At 42.5% G+C, this 15,504-nt stretch overlaps 1 protein-coding gene across 4 annotated transcripts in view; it reads left to right on the top strand.

Moving 5' to 3' along the window:
- The window catches only part of kif26bb (kinesin family member 26Bb), a 33,916-nt gene that overhangs the window by 5,183 nt on the left and 13,229 nt on the right, over positions 1-15,504 (top strand). For all 4 annotated transcript variants that reach the window (XM_019353543.2, XM_005449863.4, XM_025899001.1 and 1 more), the window contains exons 4-7: positions 697-818; positions 911-1,082; positions 14,061-14,270; positions 14,637-14,730. In XM_019353543.2, coding sequence (XP_019209088.1) covers positions 697-818; positions 911-1,082; positions 14,061-14,270; positions 14,637-14,730 — 598 coding nt within the window. The remainder of the gene's footprint in view (positions 1-696; positions 819-910; positions 1,083-14,060; positions 14,271-14,636; positions 14,731-15,504) is intronic.

The following is a 15,504-nucleotide window of genomic DNA, read 5'->3' as shown; positions in this document are numbered from 1 at the left end:
AGGGGAAAACAAGACATCATAAAAGACTGCATGAGGGAAAGTGAAGCGATAAAAAAACGATTACAACAGAAGACGTGAGTCAAAAAGCAGAAAGGAGGAGGGTTCGGGGAAGTGTGCATTATCCATATTATCTCTGGCTTCCTCATTCCCAACAATGACCGATTTCCTCTGGCACTAATTGGCACTTTGTGTTTGTGATGCTATGAAAACAAAAGTTGACTTTGTTATCTTTCCTTAAGAACGAGCTGAGCTGCTGCCTCAGAGGCCTGCAGCACGAGTTCACGTTGAGCTGCGTGCAGTCGACCACGCCACTCACACACAGACACACACAGACACACACTGTGAACTCATGAATGAGCCCTAAACGCTGGAGCGTTGGAGTGTTGGAATATATTCGCGTAAGGCTGCCTGAGTGATGATGTGACTGTGAGAGGCGGCGTTTACTCTGAATCACGTTTCGCAGTCACTGCAGCCTTCACAAACTATCCTTCACAAATGCAGTTGGGTGCATCTGTAATATGACTAACGGTGTATGTTTAACCCAGCGTGCTCCTCTCAGCCTGCGTGCCCTACTTACACAGACGCCCACCTCATGTTCCTCCCCAGAGTAATTCCCGTGATAATAGCCCCTTTTGGACTGGGTGCTGCAGTGCAATTACACATTTGGATTTTTATAATGAGCTTTTCCCCCGGCAGGCTACAGATGATGCCTATCAGAGCTGCAGGGACGTCGGGGCCGTACAAACCACCTCTAAGATCCCGCACATATCCAGAGTGGTGTCCATTGCCAACACTGCAGCTATGTCCTTTCTGGCTAGGTAAGCCAGTATATGCACACCAAATAGCTGCAAGTGTTTGAAAAGGATCTGTACTGGCTGCAATGACACGCTCCCTCACTTCTTTCCTGTAGGGCGGCTGAGAAGCTCAGCCTGACACTGAGGAAAAAGGGCCATGCTTCTGATCCAGCTCCCTCTCAACTCTCCACCTGCTTCAGGGAAATCATCCAGAAAAACCCACCGCCGCTCCCCACCTGCCTGCTGCAAGCTGCCACTAGAACCAAGGACTCGCCCAGCGTTGGCAAGGTAGACTTCAAATTCTAGCACATCAAATTGATCTGTATTACAACAAAAACATTAACTGCTCAGAAATCCCATCAATACTTGGAGGAGATAACATAATTTAGGCACTTGCTAAAATGTGTCATGAAGCAAAAACAAAGCAGAAACTGTAGTGATCACCAGGCTGGAGACCATTACTGACACTGGGGTTGGATAAAAATACACGCCTGCCTTTTTATTTATTTATTTTTCCTTGATGACACGTTGCTGCAGGCCAAATGTTTTTTTTTTCAGCTGCTCGCTTTTATAATTTGCTTATGCAGGTCTGACTAAAAAACGCCATATTGGTCGATGTCATTGTTTGCATTTATGCTTCGATGCGTCTGCGTTGTTCCTTCACGATAAGTCAAACAGAGATAATCTCGTTCCTAATAAATGTTGAACAACAGCTGCATCAGCACTGCAAAGGGAGAAAGACTCGAAAACTGATCGAGTCTAAAGTCTTCGGGAACTTCATTTGTTTAGTTGATCACTAACGCAAATGTCTAGTCAGCCAATCACATGCCGCCAACTCATGCATTCAGGCATGTAAACATGGCCAGGTCAACTTGGTGAAGTTCAAAGTGAACAAAGATGACTTAGGTGACGTTGGGGGATTAGGGACATGGTTGTTGGTGCCAGACGGGCTCGTCTGAGTATTTCAGAAACTCTGCTGGGAGTTTCCCACACAAACAGATCTGGGTTTACAGAAAATGGTCTCAGAAAGAGAAAATATCCAACGAGCGGCATTTCAGAGTGGCTGATAGAAAGGTAACAGTACCTCAGCTAGTCATTGCAACCAAGATATGCAGAAAAGCTTCTCTGAACCTACAACAACTGTCACGGCAAGTGAGGGGAGCCGTGTGGAAAATAAAGGAGGATCCAAACGCAGGCACTCGTACAGGTGAGAGGGTGGTTTATTAAACACAAAAGAAATGGACAAAACAGCAAATGGAGAACTGAACTATACTGGGTAAACTAAACTACTGAGCCTGAACAAGAACACAAACCTGAACACGAATAACAGCGAGCAGAAGACGGAATGATGGTTGACAGCAGGGAAACACACAGAATGAAGCAGGGTGGACACACAGACGGACCAGCAACTACAATGACTAAAGACGTGACTTAAATACACAGAGAAACACAGGGAGATTATACACAGCTGGGAGTAATTAATGAGACGAGACAAGAGGTAAAACTGAACACACTCACATGAGACGCAGACTTTCACAATAAAACAGGAAACAAGAACACTACACCAAGACGCAGACCTGACACTGAGAGACAGACAGAGAATGACACATGGAACCTGAACTCACACAAAACATGAGAACACAAATCCTAAATACAAATAAACAGAAACATGGAACTCTAATAACAATAATCATCATCACCAAAACACCAAGATAACTGAAACACAGTACCAGAGAAACATAAAGAATAATCCATGATGCAAAAAGTAAACCAAAACATAATAAACTCAAAATACTGGGTCCAACGGACCCAGAACCGTAACAACATCAGAATATATTTTTAATCCCAGAGGAAATTATGTGGTCACAGTTGTTCCAAGACAGTAAGAACTGTAACTAACAACCTACCTTTGAGCAGACGAGCTAAAGCAGCAGAAGACCACACTGGGTGCCACTCCTGTCAGCTAAGAACAGGAAACTGAGGCTACAGTTCACATGAAATCAGTGATGTTGGATAACAGAAGATTGGAAAAATATTGTTCAGTCTGATGAGTCTCAGTGTGTGCTGCAGCATCGCATGGTAGGGTCTGAATTTGGCATAAACAACATGAAAGCATGGATCTGTCCTGCCTTGTATCAGTGGTTCAGTCCGGTGGTGCTGATGATGTAATGCTGTGGGGGATATTCTCTTCAAACTCTGTCCAAATTGCACCAAGTGACCATTGTCTGAACACCACAGGATACACACGTATGGCTGCTGACCACATCCATGCCTTTGTGACCGCAGTATCTTCAGCAGGATAGCGCACTCAAATAATCTAAAGCTGGTTTCTTGTCCATGACACTGCGCTCGCTCAGATGGCGCCTGTTTGCTCTGGTAGGATTTCATCCTGGATGATGCTATCCTGTTAATATGGACCAAAGTATTTCTAGCACTTTGTTGAATCTACGCCAGGAACAATTAAGGCAGTTCTGAAGGGAAAAGAGGGTCAAACCCACTATCGACAAGGTGTAACATGTGAAGTGCACAGTAAGGGTTAGTCATCACACATGGATCCGTACACTGGCAGAATACTGTCTGTGTCATCATCATTTTAAGCAAGCTACAAATACAGTCAATAAGATTTTTCGCTCACTCCAGTACTATCCTGATCCGTGTACAGTGTTTACATGTTTACATGGCATATTACTATAGGATCAATCACAATGATTGTGCTCTGCTTTGCTATAGTGTGTACTTAGAATTCTGCACATCAGGCTAACATGATAGATTTAATGCAGTACTATAAATCAACTCACGGCCACCACCGGATATAACGTGCATCATCTACTGACTGCTTTATAATACACACAGACATCCTGAATACATTATTTAAAAAGGAAAATATATATAGGTTTCATAGTGAAATACGTCATTGGGCAACGACGTGTCCTGTATTGTGAGGTATAAATATATAGAATAAGCCTGGACTGGTGACGAATCATCAAAGAGCCCACAGGCACCATCCTGGAAGTGTTCTGACCATCCGTGTTGTGGGGTAAGGAGATCTCAGTCAATTTGGATGAGATCCTATATCACCCGTCCGTTGTGATACACTATAATGTGGTGCTAATGTCTCCATCTTGTTCCCCTCCTCCCCTCTCCTCACCTCCTCTGGGAGAGAAACTCAGGGAGATCAATATGGCTGGGGGCCCTCCCCTTGTCTCATAGATGGACTCCTGGGTGTAGTCTAGAGTTACAGATAAGGGCTCAAATAGACCCCACCGCCGGCCACACCTGCTTGAGCACTCAGCTTTGTACGTCTAAACGTGCAAGAATATGCATGCGTGTGAGAGCCGAGGAGGATTTTCTCTGCTTGCAAATGGTTCTCCTGAATAATTTAACCCTCACAAAAAGAGTTTGACACATGTTCAATATGGTTAAGAAATCACTTCTTGCGTAAGGTATTAAAATCATGAAGAGGGGGAAAAAATCCTTCATGGGACAGAGGGAACTTATCATGTGGCAGATGGAAAATGGCTTTTCAAATTCAGTCAATGAAGGATGATCTCATAATGGTGTAATGCAGTCCTGTGCATTTTCAGGAAAACCACATTTGAGTGGGTGTCAGAACATACATCTACTTGCAGTCTTGCAGACCTGAATTCAGAAAAACCAATTTTATAATTGGCTTATAAGCCCTAATAGGGCGCGCTGTCTAGTATATGCTGCCTCGTTTTCTTGCAGACCAAGAACTGTGAGCCTTGTTAGGAGCCTGTCAGAATCAGGATATAACTCGATTTAAGAGCTTAAAGCTGCTAAATCTCAGACTTCCTCCAGAGATGTGCATTAAGAAATTAATGTCACGACATGCAGAGATACATCAGGAGGAATGCATCGTCATGCAGCTGATGTATGATGTGTGATGTTGTGTAGTTGCTGCACTGACTGAATCATGTGGTGTGCTGCAGCCTAAAGGTAATATGCTTTTGTTTCAAACCACCATTTTATTCTTGGTTGTCAGTTCATTTATATTTGGTGTCCTTACAAAACAGGCGATGGTTGTCCAAAGACAGTTTGTCTGTTTAGCTCAACAAAGTTCACCTTCATTGCTTCAGCATCTCAAAGATGCCCTAATACTCTTTGACATTTATCACTTTGTTCTGCCAGGTTTCTCTTTTCCAGCTGAGGATTTGCTAAGACAGTACAGGGTGGGCCTTTTATATGGATACACCGTAATAACATGGGAATGGTTGGTGATGTTAAAGTCCTGTTTGTGGCACATTAGTATATGTGAGGGGGCAAACTCCTCAAGATGGGTGCTGACCATGGTGGCCATTTAGAAGTCGGCCATCTTGGATACAACTTTTGTTTTTTCAATAGGAAGAGGGCCATGTGACACATCAAACTTATTGGTAATGTCACAAGAAAAACAATGGTGTGCTTGGTTTCAACGTAACTTTATTCTTTCATGAGTTATTTACAAGTTTCTCTTTGTTCACAGCCATTGACATGTCAAAGAGGAGTGGATTGAAATTGTGTTGATATCTGGTGAACGCAGTAACCGGGTCATTGCAGCAGATTTCAATGCAAGACACCCTACGAGACCACCCATCTCCCATGCTACAGTTAGCAAACTGCTTGCTAAGTTTCGTGAAACTGGTTCAGTGTTGGATTTGCCAAAATGTGGACGCAAGAAAACTGTCACTAACGAAGAAACATCAGTGGCTGTCCTAGCTTCATTCAGCAAGAGCCCACAGCATAGCACTCGCCGCATGTCACTGGAGAGTGGCATTAGTCGAACATCCCTTCGGCGGATATTAGCTACTCACAAATGGCCAATGCATTTACTAAACTGTAGAGTTTTCAAATAAAACTGTCTCTTTCCTAAAGGCTCTATGTATGATATACATAGTACTACTCAGTCTTGCCTCATTGGGATTTAGATTAAGATCTCATTTTCTTGGTACCTGCTAGCATTTAGCGCTGTATATTTACATACTAGCATCATGTTAGCGTTCAGCTTTTTAGCTTTGACTGGACAGTAGCAACAAGTACATTATAATGCCATTGCAATGAGGTTCAAGCATTAAATATTATACAATACAGACATTTTATAGTTTGCCTATAGTGTCATACCACGATGATATGGTGGTTAGCACTGCAGCAAGAAAGACCTGTTTTTTTGTGTTGTTTTTTAAACCCACAGTCCAAAGAAATGCTTGTCAAGGTTAGGTTCACTGGAAATATTAAACGGGCTGCAGGTGACCAGGAATGGTTGCGCTAGGCATGGGGCAGACTGTATCAGCTAAAATACAAGTTGATGTGGCATTTAGATTGACCCATCTGCGCACTTACGGCTAAATGTAATCGAATTAGCTGTAATTGTGGCCAAGAGCTGCCTGGACGTTAAGCTCAGTCCATCAGGTTTAAACAAGACTACGCTACAACAACTAGGGGATCTATGAAGCCTTGCTTATCCGTAGTGTTGCTTTACCAAATATTAACAAGAGCATGCTACCGTATTCACAATGCTACAACAAGCTCTCACATGCAGTACTGATGGCTGGTTAGAAGTCATTATGGTGTTCCACAGGGTTCAGTGCTAGGACCAATTCTATTTACATTATACATGCTTCCCCTAGGCAACATCATTAGAAGACATAGCATAAATTTTCACTGCTATGCAGATGACACGCAGCTCTATCTATCCATGAAGCCAGGTAACACACACCAATTAGTTAAACTGCAGGAATGTCTTAAAGACATAAAGACCTGGATGGCCGCTAACTTTCTGCTTCCTAATTCAGATAAAACTGAGGTTATTGTACTCGGCCCTGAAAATCTTAGAAATATGGTATCTAAGCAGATTCTTACTCTGGATGGCATTACCTTGGCCTCCAGTAACACTGTGAGAAACCTTGGAGTCATTTTTGACCAGGACATGTCCTTCAATGCACATATTAAACAAATATGTAAGACTGCTTTCTTCCATTTGCGCAACATCTCTAAAATTAGAAATATCCTGTCTCAGAGTGATGATGAAAAACTAGTTCATGCATTTATTACTTCCAGGCTGGACTACTGTAATTCACTATTATCAGGAAGTCCTAAAAACTCGCTGAGAAGCCTTCAGCTGATCCAAAATGCTGCAGCAAGAGTACTGACAGGGACTAGAAAGAGAGAGCATATTTCTCCTGTTTTGGCGTCCCTTCATTGGCTTCCTGTTAAATCCAGAATTGAATTCAAAATCCTGCTCCTCACATACAAGGTCTTAAATAATCAGGCCCCATCTTATCTTAATGACCTTGTAGTACCATATCACCCTATTAGAGCACTTCGCTCTCACACTGCAGGCCTACTTGTTGTTCCTAGAGTATTTAAAAGTAGAATGGGAGGCAGAGCCTTCAGTTTTCAGGCCCCTCTTCTGTGGAACCAGCTTCCAGTTTGGATTCGGGAGACAGACACTATCTCTACTTTCAAGATTAGGCTTAAAACTTTCCTTTTTGCTAAAGCATATAGTTAGGGCTGGACCAGGTGACCCTGAATCCTCCCTTAGTTATGCTGCAATAGACGTAGGCTGCCGGGGATTCCCATGATGCATTGAGTTTTTCCCTTCCAGTCACCTTTCTCACTCACTATGTGCTAATAGACCTCTCTGCATCGAATCATATCTGTTATTAATCTCTGTCTCTCTTCCACAGCATGTCTTTCATCCTGTTTTCCTTCTTTCACCCCAACCGGTCGCAGCAGATGGCCGCCCCTCCCTGAGCCTGGTTCTGCCGGAGGTTTCTTCCTGTTAAAAGGGAGTTTTTCCTTCCCACTGTCGCCAAAGTGCTTGCTCATAGGGGGTCATATGATTGTTGGGTTTTTCTCTGTATTTATTATTGTGCTATCTACTGTACAATATAAAGCGCCTTGAGGCGACTTTTGTTGTGATTTGGCGCTATATAAATAAAATTGAATTGAATTGAATTGAAAGTCTTACTCAGGTATTATAGATTCCCTCAATAATGTAAACTTCAAAGCAGCATTACAGGAATGGCCGATGTTTTTCCCCCAAACACAGGTTAGAAATGAAAGTTTAGCCGGTAATGGCGGCTGGCTGAAAGGACGTGCCCACTTCTGCTCCGCTATCTTTCTGTAAAAATCCTGAATAATACTCGTTTGTTAGACATTGAACGACACCTAGGACAGCTGTGATGCCTCTCTCGCAAAGGAAACCCGGGAAAAACATTAGTAGACCGACTCAATCGAAATTATCTAAATTCACTTCTAAGTTGACCTCTGAGGCTAGCTGTGAAGCTAGCGTTAGCCGTGAAGATAGCGGGACTGGTTTCAACGCTAGCCAGGCGATGGAAGAAGGAAATGATGAGCCGACTGAGAAGGAAGAGACGGCCGAAGGCTTAGACGTAATACTAGCGGCTATTGCAAGCTTGAAATCCGACTTTTCCTCCAAGCTTGACGATATTTTGTCAGCAATAGAGACCGTGAGGAAAGATGTTACTGAGTGTGTCAAGCGGGTCAGCGAGGCGGAGGCCCGGATATCTGCAGCAGAAGATAGCATTACCACCTTGGAAGCAAAGGTACGGACTCTTGAAAATAACAACAAAAACCTCGAGGACAAAGTGCTGGATCTGGAGACCAGATCGCGACGATCTAACTTGAGACTTGTTAACCTGCCCGAGGACGCAGAAGGAGAAGATGCGTGCGCTTTCTTGGAAAACTGGCTACCAGAGGCTCTGAACTTGGCGCCGCTACGGACCGCTCTGACGCTGGAGAGAGCGCATCGGGTCGGCCAGAAGAATATGTCAAATACCGCTGCACCAAGGACTATGATCATGAAGTTTCTAAACTACAAGGATAAAATGACCGTGATAAGAGCTGCCAGGACAAAGGGACAGATTCTTTTCAAGAACCGCCCGGTGAGATTCTATGAGGACTTAGCGACTGGAGTGCACAAAAGACAGAAAGAGTTTGACGCCGTGAGACAACAGCTTCGCTCCATGGGTATCCGGTACGGCATGATCCCTCCTGCGCGACTGATAGTGACACATAATGGACAGTCCCGCATCTTTAACCTGCCAGGTGAAGCGGAGAACTTTGTGAAGGCTCTGAGGTCGGAAAGTGAACTGGGGTGAGATGATGTAATCATGGTCATATTACAGTGTGCTGGCGTGGAGGGATGATTACTGAGCTTTAAGTTTAGAAAGAAGTGAGAGGGAGAGAGAGAAAGACCAGTTTGTTATACTTATTTGTTTACTGGTCCGGAGGCTTACAGCCACTGTTAGTACCCTGATTTCCTTATTGTATTCAATAACGAGTTTTTTGGTCGCATAGCGGAGTGGGGTAAGGGGAAAGTGTTCAGGCACAGTCGGTTGATCCTCGCTTTTGGGTGGAACAACCTTTAGCTGTTAGACAGGTGCCAATATGTATAGGGGGAGGGAAATGGGTGCCCAAGTTCAAGTTGAAGGGGCATATTCAGTATTCATTGCTATGGATGTGGTTTTTGACATTCAGGTATTATTTGTTTCTCTGTCCTTTAATATCTCAAATGTGTTGGGAAGCTCATTCAGTGTTATATGTTATGTCTGGTGGGATAAGAATTAAAATTTCTTCTTGGAACTGCAGAGGGCTACAAAAACTGGATAAGGTAAAACAGGTAATGTCTAGACTGAACTCTATGCACTCTGATATCATGCTGCTGCAGGAAACGCACCTGTTGTCTAGTCAAGAGGCGAAGATTAGGAGGAGGTGGCAAGGCAGTATATATTCTGCGCCCTTCACTTCTCAGGCAAGAGGTGTTATGATCTTGATCCACAAATCTGTACCATTTCAGGTGACAAAGGTTATTAAAGACAAGGCTGGGAGATATGTTATTTTACAGGGCACTCTTATTACGGAAAAAATAATCCTGATAAATATCTATGCTCCGAACATTGACGACCCAAAGTTTTTTCATAACCTTTTTCTTACAGTATCATGTCTGTCTGGTAGCCTCATTATGGCAGGGGATTTTAATTGTACGTTGAACCCAGAGTTGGATAGGAGCTCGGGTACTGATCTCTCTCATCCTAAAAGTAGGCAAACTATTCAACATTTTATGAAAGAACTTGATCTGAGGGATATTTGGAGGGATATGAACCCTAAGGTCTTAAAATACTCCTGCTATTCACATACACATAAATCATACTCGCGTATTGATTACTTCTTAGTTTCTACCAATTTGAGCTATAAAATAAAGGACTGTCACTATGATAATATTTTAATATCTGACCACTCGCCAAACTCGTTAATATATGAGGATCTGAGACTGAAGAGAGATCCCCCTAGGTGGAGATTTAAACAAAAGTGGCTCCTGGACCCAGAATTTATATCTTTCATAGATAACCAAATAAACATATTTTTTGATACTAATAGGGATGAAACATCACCCTGCTCAAGATGGGAAGCTTTTAAGGCCTACATAAGGGGTCAGATTATTAGCTTCACAAGTTATAGAGCAAAGCAAACTTATCAGGAAACAAAAAAGTTGGAGGCAGAGATTGAGGTGCTTGAGGGAGAATATTTTCAAAGTTTTTGTCCAAGAGTCCATCAAAAGCTTCTGTTACTAAGAACGCAGTATAATGAACTTTCTGCTTCTAAGGCAGCCTCACATCTTTTACGTCTTAAACAGACATTCTATGACCAAGGGGAAAAGCCTGGGAAATTATTAGCCTGGCGCCTCCGTCAATTACAGAATGAGAAAAACATTGCCTCAGTTGAAAACAGTGACGGACAGGTTATTGTCGACCCTCTAGGAATTAATGAAACTTTTAAGGTTTTTTTTGAAAAGTTATATAACTCAGACATAACACACATGGGACAAGAGCAAGATCTCTTCTTGGATACCCTTCAGTTGCCCAGCATTTCAGGACTAATGAGCGCAGATCTTGATGCACCTATAACAAAGGAGGAGATATCTGTAGCAATAGACCATTTGAAAACAGGTAAAGCCCCAGGCCCAGATGGGCTGCCGACGGAAATTTATAGGGCATTTAAAACTAAACTGCTGTCCCCTCTTTTTGACATGTTTTCGGATTCATTTGAAAAGGGAATTCTTCCGGTTTCATTAAGAGGGGCCCTGATAACTTTATTGCCCAAACCTGGTAAACCGTGCAATAAATGTGGTAACCTAAGACCAATAAGTCTTCTTAATGTGGATCTCAAGATACTTTGCAAAATTTTGGCTCGAAGACTGGAGAGATCTTTACCTGATCTAATTGCCTGTGATCAGAATGGGTTTATTGCGGGCAGACAGGGATTTCATAATGTGAGGAGAGTGTTGGATATTCTTCATAGTCAGGAGGGAAAACCGGACACTGCTCTACTATCATTAGATGCCGAAAAGGCCTTTGATAGAGTTGAGTGGCCCTATCTATTTGAAATATTAAAAAGATTTGGCTGTGGGGATAATTTCTGTCGGTGGATTAGACTTTTATATAATGAGCCATATGCTGAAATACTGACAAATGGAATTATATCTAAGCCGTTTGAAATTAAACGGGGCTGTAGGCAAGGGTGCCCTTTGTCCCCTTTATTGTTTATTTTAGCAATTGAACCGTTTGCCATTGCGGTGCGGTCCCATAAGAGCATAACTGGTCTATCGGTAAACCAACAGGAACACAGAATTGCTTTGTTTGCAGATGATGTTATTCTTTTCTTGAAAATGCTGAAGGAGTCTATCCCAGCCTTGCTGGATCTACTACACATATTCGGACGGATATCAGGATATAAAGTGAACAAAGAAAAATCTTCACTAATGATACTTAACTCAGGAGAGAGGGAGGGTGCTGGAAATCCTTTCCAATTCAAGATGGTAGACTGTTTTACTTATCTGGGGATTAAGATAGTGCCATGTTTGAGAGATATTGTTGGAGTTAACTACACCCCTATGGTAGACTCAATCACCTCATCCCTAGATAGATGGAAGCCCTTGCCCTTGTCACTTATAGCGAGAATTAATGTTCTCAAATTAAACATAATGCCCAAACTTTTGTACCTGTTCCAGAACATCCCATTGTCACCCCCTGCTAACTTATTTTCACACCTGAAGACAATTTTTGTACGTTTTTTGTGGAATGATAGACGACCAAGGCTCCGTTTATCACTCTTGTACTTACCGTATGACAGAGGAGGCCTCAAATGTCCCAATCCACTTTGGTACTATTGGGCAGCCCAACTGAGGACTATGATGTATTATTTTACAGATAAATCCCCCCCGCCTTGGACAAATATGGAAAACAGTTCAGTACCTCTTCCCCTTCCCCAGTACCTATACTCAGCGAAAGTCAAAATGTTGAAAAAACAGACAAAAAATCCTATAGTCAGAAATATGATTATGATCTGGTATCAGGTTAAAAAATACCTGGGTGAACCCACCTCCTTCGCACGTTTTAGTCCAATATGGGGTAATCAATTTTTCCCTCCAGGCAGAGCAGACCCTGGTTTTAGGAAGTGGGCTGACAAAGGCTTAAAGACAATAGGGGATCTCGCGGGATCAGAGGGTGAGATTTTGATGTCATTTGAGGAGTTGATTTCCAAGTATGATATCCCATGCAAACATCGGTTTAAATATCTACAAGTGAGAAACTTTATTAGATCATCTCAAAATCAGTGTTTGTCAATCCCTCCGTTTTCCACTCTGGAAACAGAAATGAAAAGAGATTGCTTTGGAAAAGGAATAATCTCCAAATTATATAATATGTTAGTAGAGAGATCCCCTGAATCTTCTTTAGGAAAACTTAATGCTTGGAGGGAAGATTTACGGGAGGACTTATCCTCCGAAGACTGGGAGGAGGCATGTGCTGAAGCACAAACACAAACTACCAGTACTCGTCTCAAAGTATTGCAATATAATTGGCTAATGAGGACGTATGTGACTCCAGAAAAGCTTAATAAGTATAATGGTGATACCCCAGACTTGTGTTTCAGGTGCGGTGAGGAGAAAGGGACGTTTTTCCATTGTGTCTGGGAATGCAATAAAGTACAACGGTTTTGGAAAGAGATTAAACAAGCTCTGGATATTATATTGGGTACACAACTAGCTCTTGACCCTGAACTTTTTATTTTAGGGTTATATCCTGATGGACATCTTATGTCTCGAAAGGTAATTACCGCCCTGGACCTATGTTTACTGCTGGCAAAAAGAGTCATAGCACTCTCATGGAGGAAGACCAGTAAACCAAAATACATTGACTGGATTAAGGAATTGTCCACAACTTTACCTATGGAAAAAATCACTTACATTATCAAGGGGAAACTACCACTTTTTCAAAACATCTGGGGTTCCTTTATGCAATATATGGGAAATATGGATCCTGGCAGTATGGTGGATGGGGCAGATGGGGTGTAAATGTTGGTGGTCCTCTGCAGTTTCCTAAATTAATGTTTTTTATACTTGATCTTTAATGCTGTGTGATTTATACATTTGAGTTTGTAACTTTGAACCATGCACAATAGTGTAACCGAGTTGGTGTTGAGCAACCCTTGGAAATAGAGAAGCTTATTATTATTATTATTGTTATTATTGGGTTTTTTTTGGGGGGGTTGTGTTCTTTTTTTTTTTTTTTTCTCCTTTGTTTGACTAAGTTATTATTTACGGGTCATATAGTTTGTACTTCCACTTCACTGTTGCTCTCTAACATCTTATAAGTGTTTGATTTGCCAGGGAGGGCGAGTGACTGTTGTACGATAATTTAGCTGCCCTGGATGTTCCCTTTGCTGTGGAAGCACTCTAATTTCTGTATGTATTTTTGAAACGCAATAAAGATATTGTTGGAAAAAAAAGAAATGAAAGTTTAATCCAAGCATTTAAATGACTCTAAATTCTGCTCTGTGATTTGAAGATGTTTGAAACCTGGTATCTGTGTAACTGCTTATAATTGAATGGGAAGGCTTTCTGACAAAGCACCAATATCTGATAAGGTGGGAGTGAGAATGTGTTGGCGCTGACGCTTCAGTGGGTATGTTCAACCTTCCACTGATATTTGATGATTTCCCACAAACGTAGCAGGGCATACAGTTCATACAGCAAACACAGAGTGCAGCTAAACTGATGGAAACGGCATTTTTGGGTAAATAATAATTTGAGATTAAACTCATGCTCTTTGCAATCTCATGGCAGTTGTTCGTACTGTTATTTTTTTCATACAGTATTTTTCAATTGGACCGAATGACCAACAGATATTTTGTTCTGCACTGTCTAAATTTCATCACGACTCTGTTTCTATTTCCTTTGGTGAACAGGTTAAAGTCGTGCTGAGGGTGAACCCATCGCTGTCAGAGAGCCAAGGCCAACCACCTGTTCTCCGGATCGACCCATCCAAGAAGAGAGTAACCATAGTGGAGCCGGTCACCAAAAGCCAACAGCGTGGTACCATGACACTGGGCAGGGATGGCAAAAGTCATCTGAAGACCTTCACCTTTGACAGTGCATATCCTCAGGAGTCAAGCCAGGTGTGGCTCTGTTGAAAAGCATTTAAATATGACTTCAGTTGTTTCTATGGTGATCAGGTTGGCAGACAGTGAGTGGATTGTGTAGCATTACGTGTATACAGCGCATATTTCCTTCTACTTTATCCTACACTGTTAGTTCCCTCTCTCTGTCTGATGACCTGTAAACTGATAGGCCCTGGATAGCCACCACAGTTACACAGTCCATCAATTACATTCAGCTTTCTCCAAGCTCTGCTTACAGTATCTAAGTCCAAGGCAATCAGTCTGCATCGCTGTTCTGCTTTGGTTCTTCCTCTGTACCGAGTGCGCTTCTTCAGAGTGGAGATGAATCACAAGCTGCTCGCTGTCCTTTGTTCTCTCGAGCAGGCCGAGGTGTGTGCAGGCGTCTTGGCTGATGTCATCCGCTGTGTGCTCAGCGGCAGCGATGCCTGTGTTCTGGGCTTGGGTTGTGCTGATGTGGGTGAGTAATCGGTCCTTGTGAGAGGCCATGGGTTAAAATCTCAAGATGGGAATGGGATGCTTTTATCATCCCCGGCCCACCTCCTCCTCTATCCCACTGCAATCTTTCAGCCTTTCTTTATCACTTTAAACTCCCTCTGTCCTCTCGATACAGATCTCCAGCCTCCTATCTTTTGTCTCCTCTCCCGGTCAGTTTTCTCTTTTTGCTCTTAAAAAAAAAGAAAAAAAAACTTCTTCCCTTTAAGTTATTCATCCTTCACCTGTTACTTTATAAATAAAAGCCTGTTCATCAATTATACAGCATACATGTGTTTGTAAAAGCTTCCCATTGTTTGACGTTTTAGGCAAATATTTCACTTCATTTTGCTGAAGCGCTGAGCTTAGAAGGGCCTGCAAACAAAGTGGACTGTGATATGTTGCTATTAGAGAGATGGAGCCCTGCACTTAGCGCTAAAGGGGTTTAATAGATTTGTAGCGCACGCACACGCACACACACACACACACACACACACACAGGGTAAGGACAGGGTCTCCTTGGACTTGCTTTTTCACATGACGCCACTCTCCGTAAATCTGATTGAATTAGTTGGCCAGTACAGACTACATGTGGCCCACAGCCAGGGGGATATCAATCTCCTCCACAGAATACTATTCTCTCTGAATAACGGCAGACCGCTCTGCCTTTAATTGGAGTAAACCAATTCTCTTATCCTCATTCAATTAGAGTTTGGATAAGACGAGAGAGGGTGAAACAAGCCCATAACTCAGGAGTAAT

The sequence above is a fragment of the Oreochromis niloticus genome, linkage group LG15 (assembly GCF_001858045.2).
Source record: "Oreochromis niloticus isolate F11D_XX linkage group LG15, O_niloticus_UMD_NMBU, whole genome shotgun sequence".
Taxonomy (NCBI): domain Eukaryota; kingdom Metazoa; phylum Chordata; class Actinopteri; order Cichliformes; family Cichlidae; genus Oreochromis; species Oreochromis niloticus.
The sequence above is the reverse complement of the archived record's forward strand: the minus strand, read 5'-3'. Positions and strand labels throughout refer to the sequence as shown.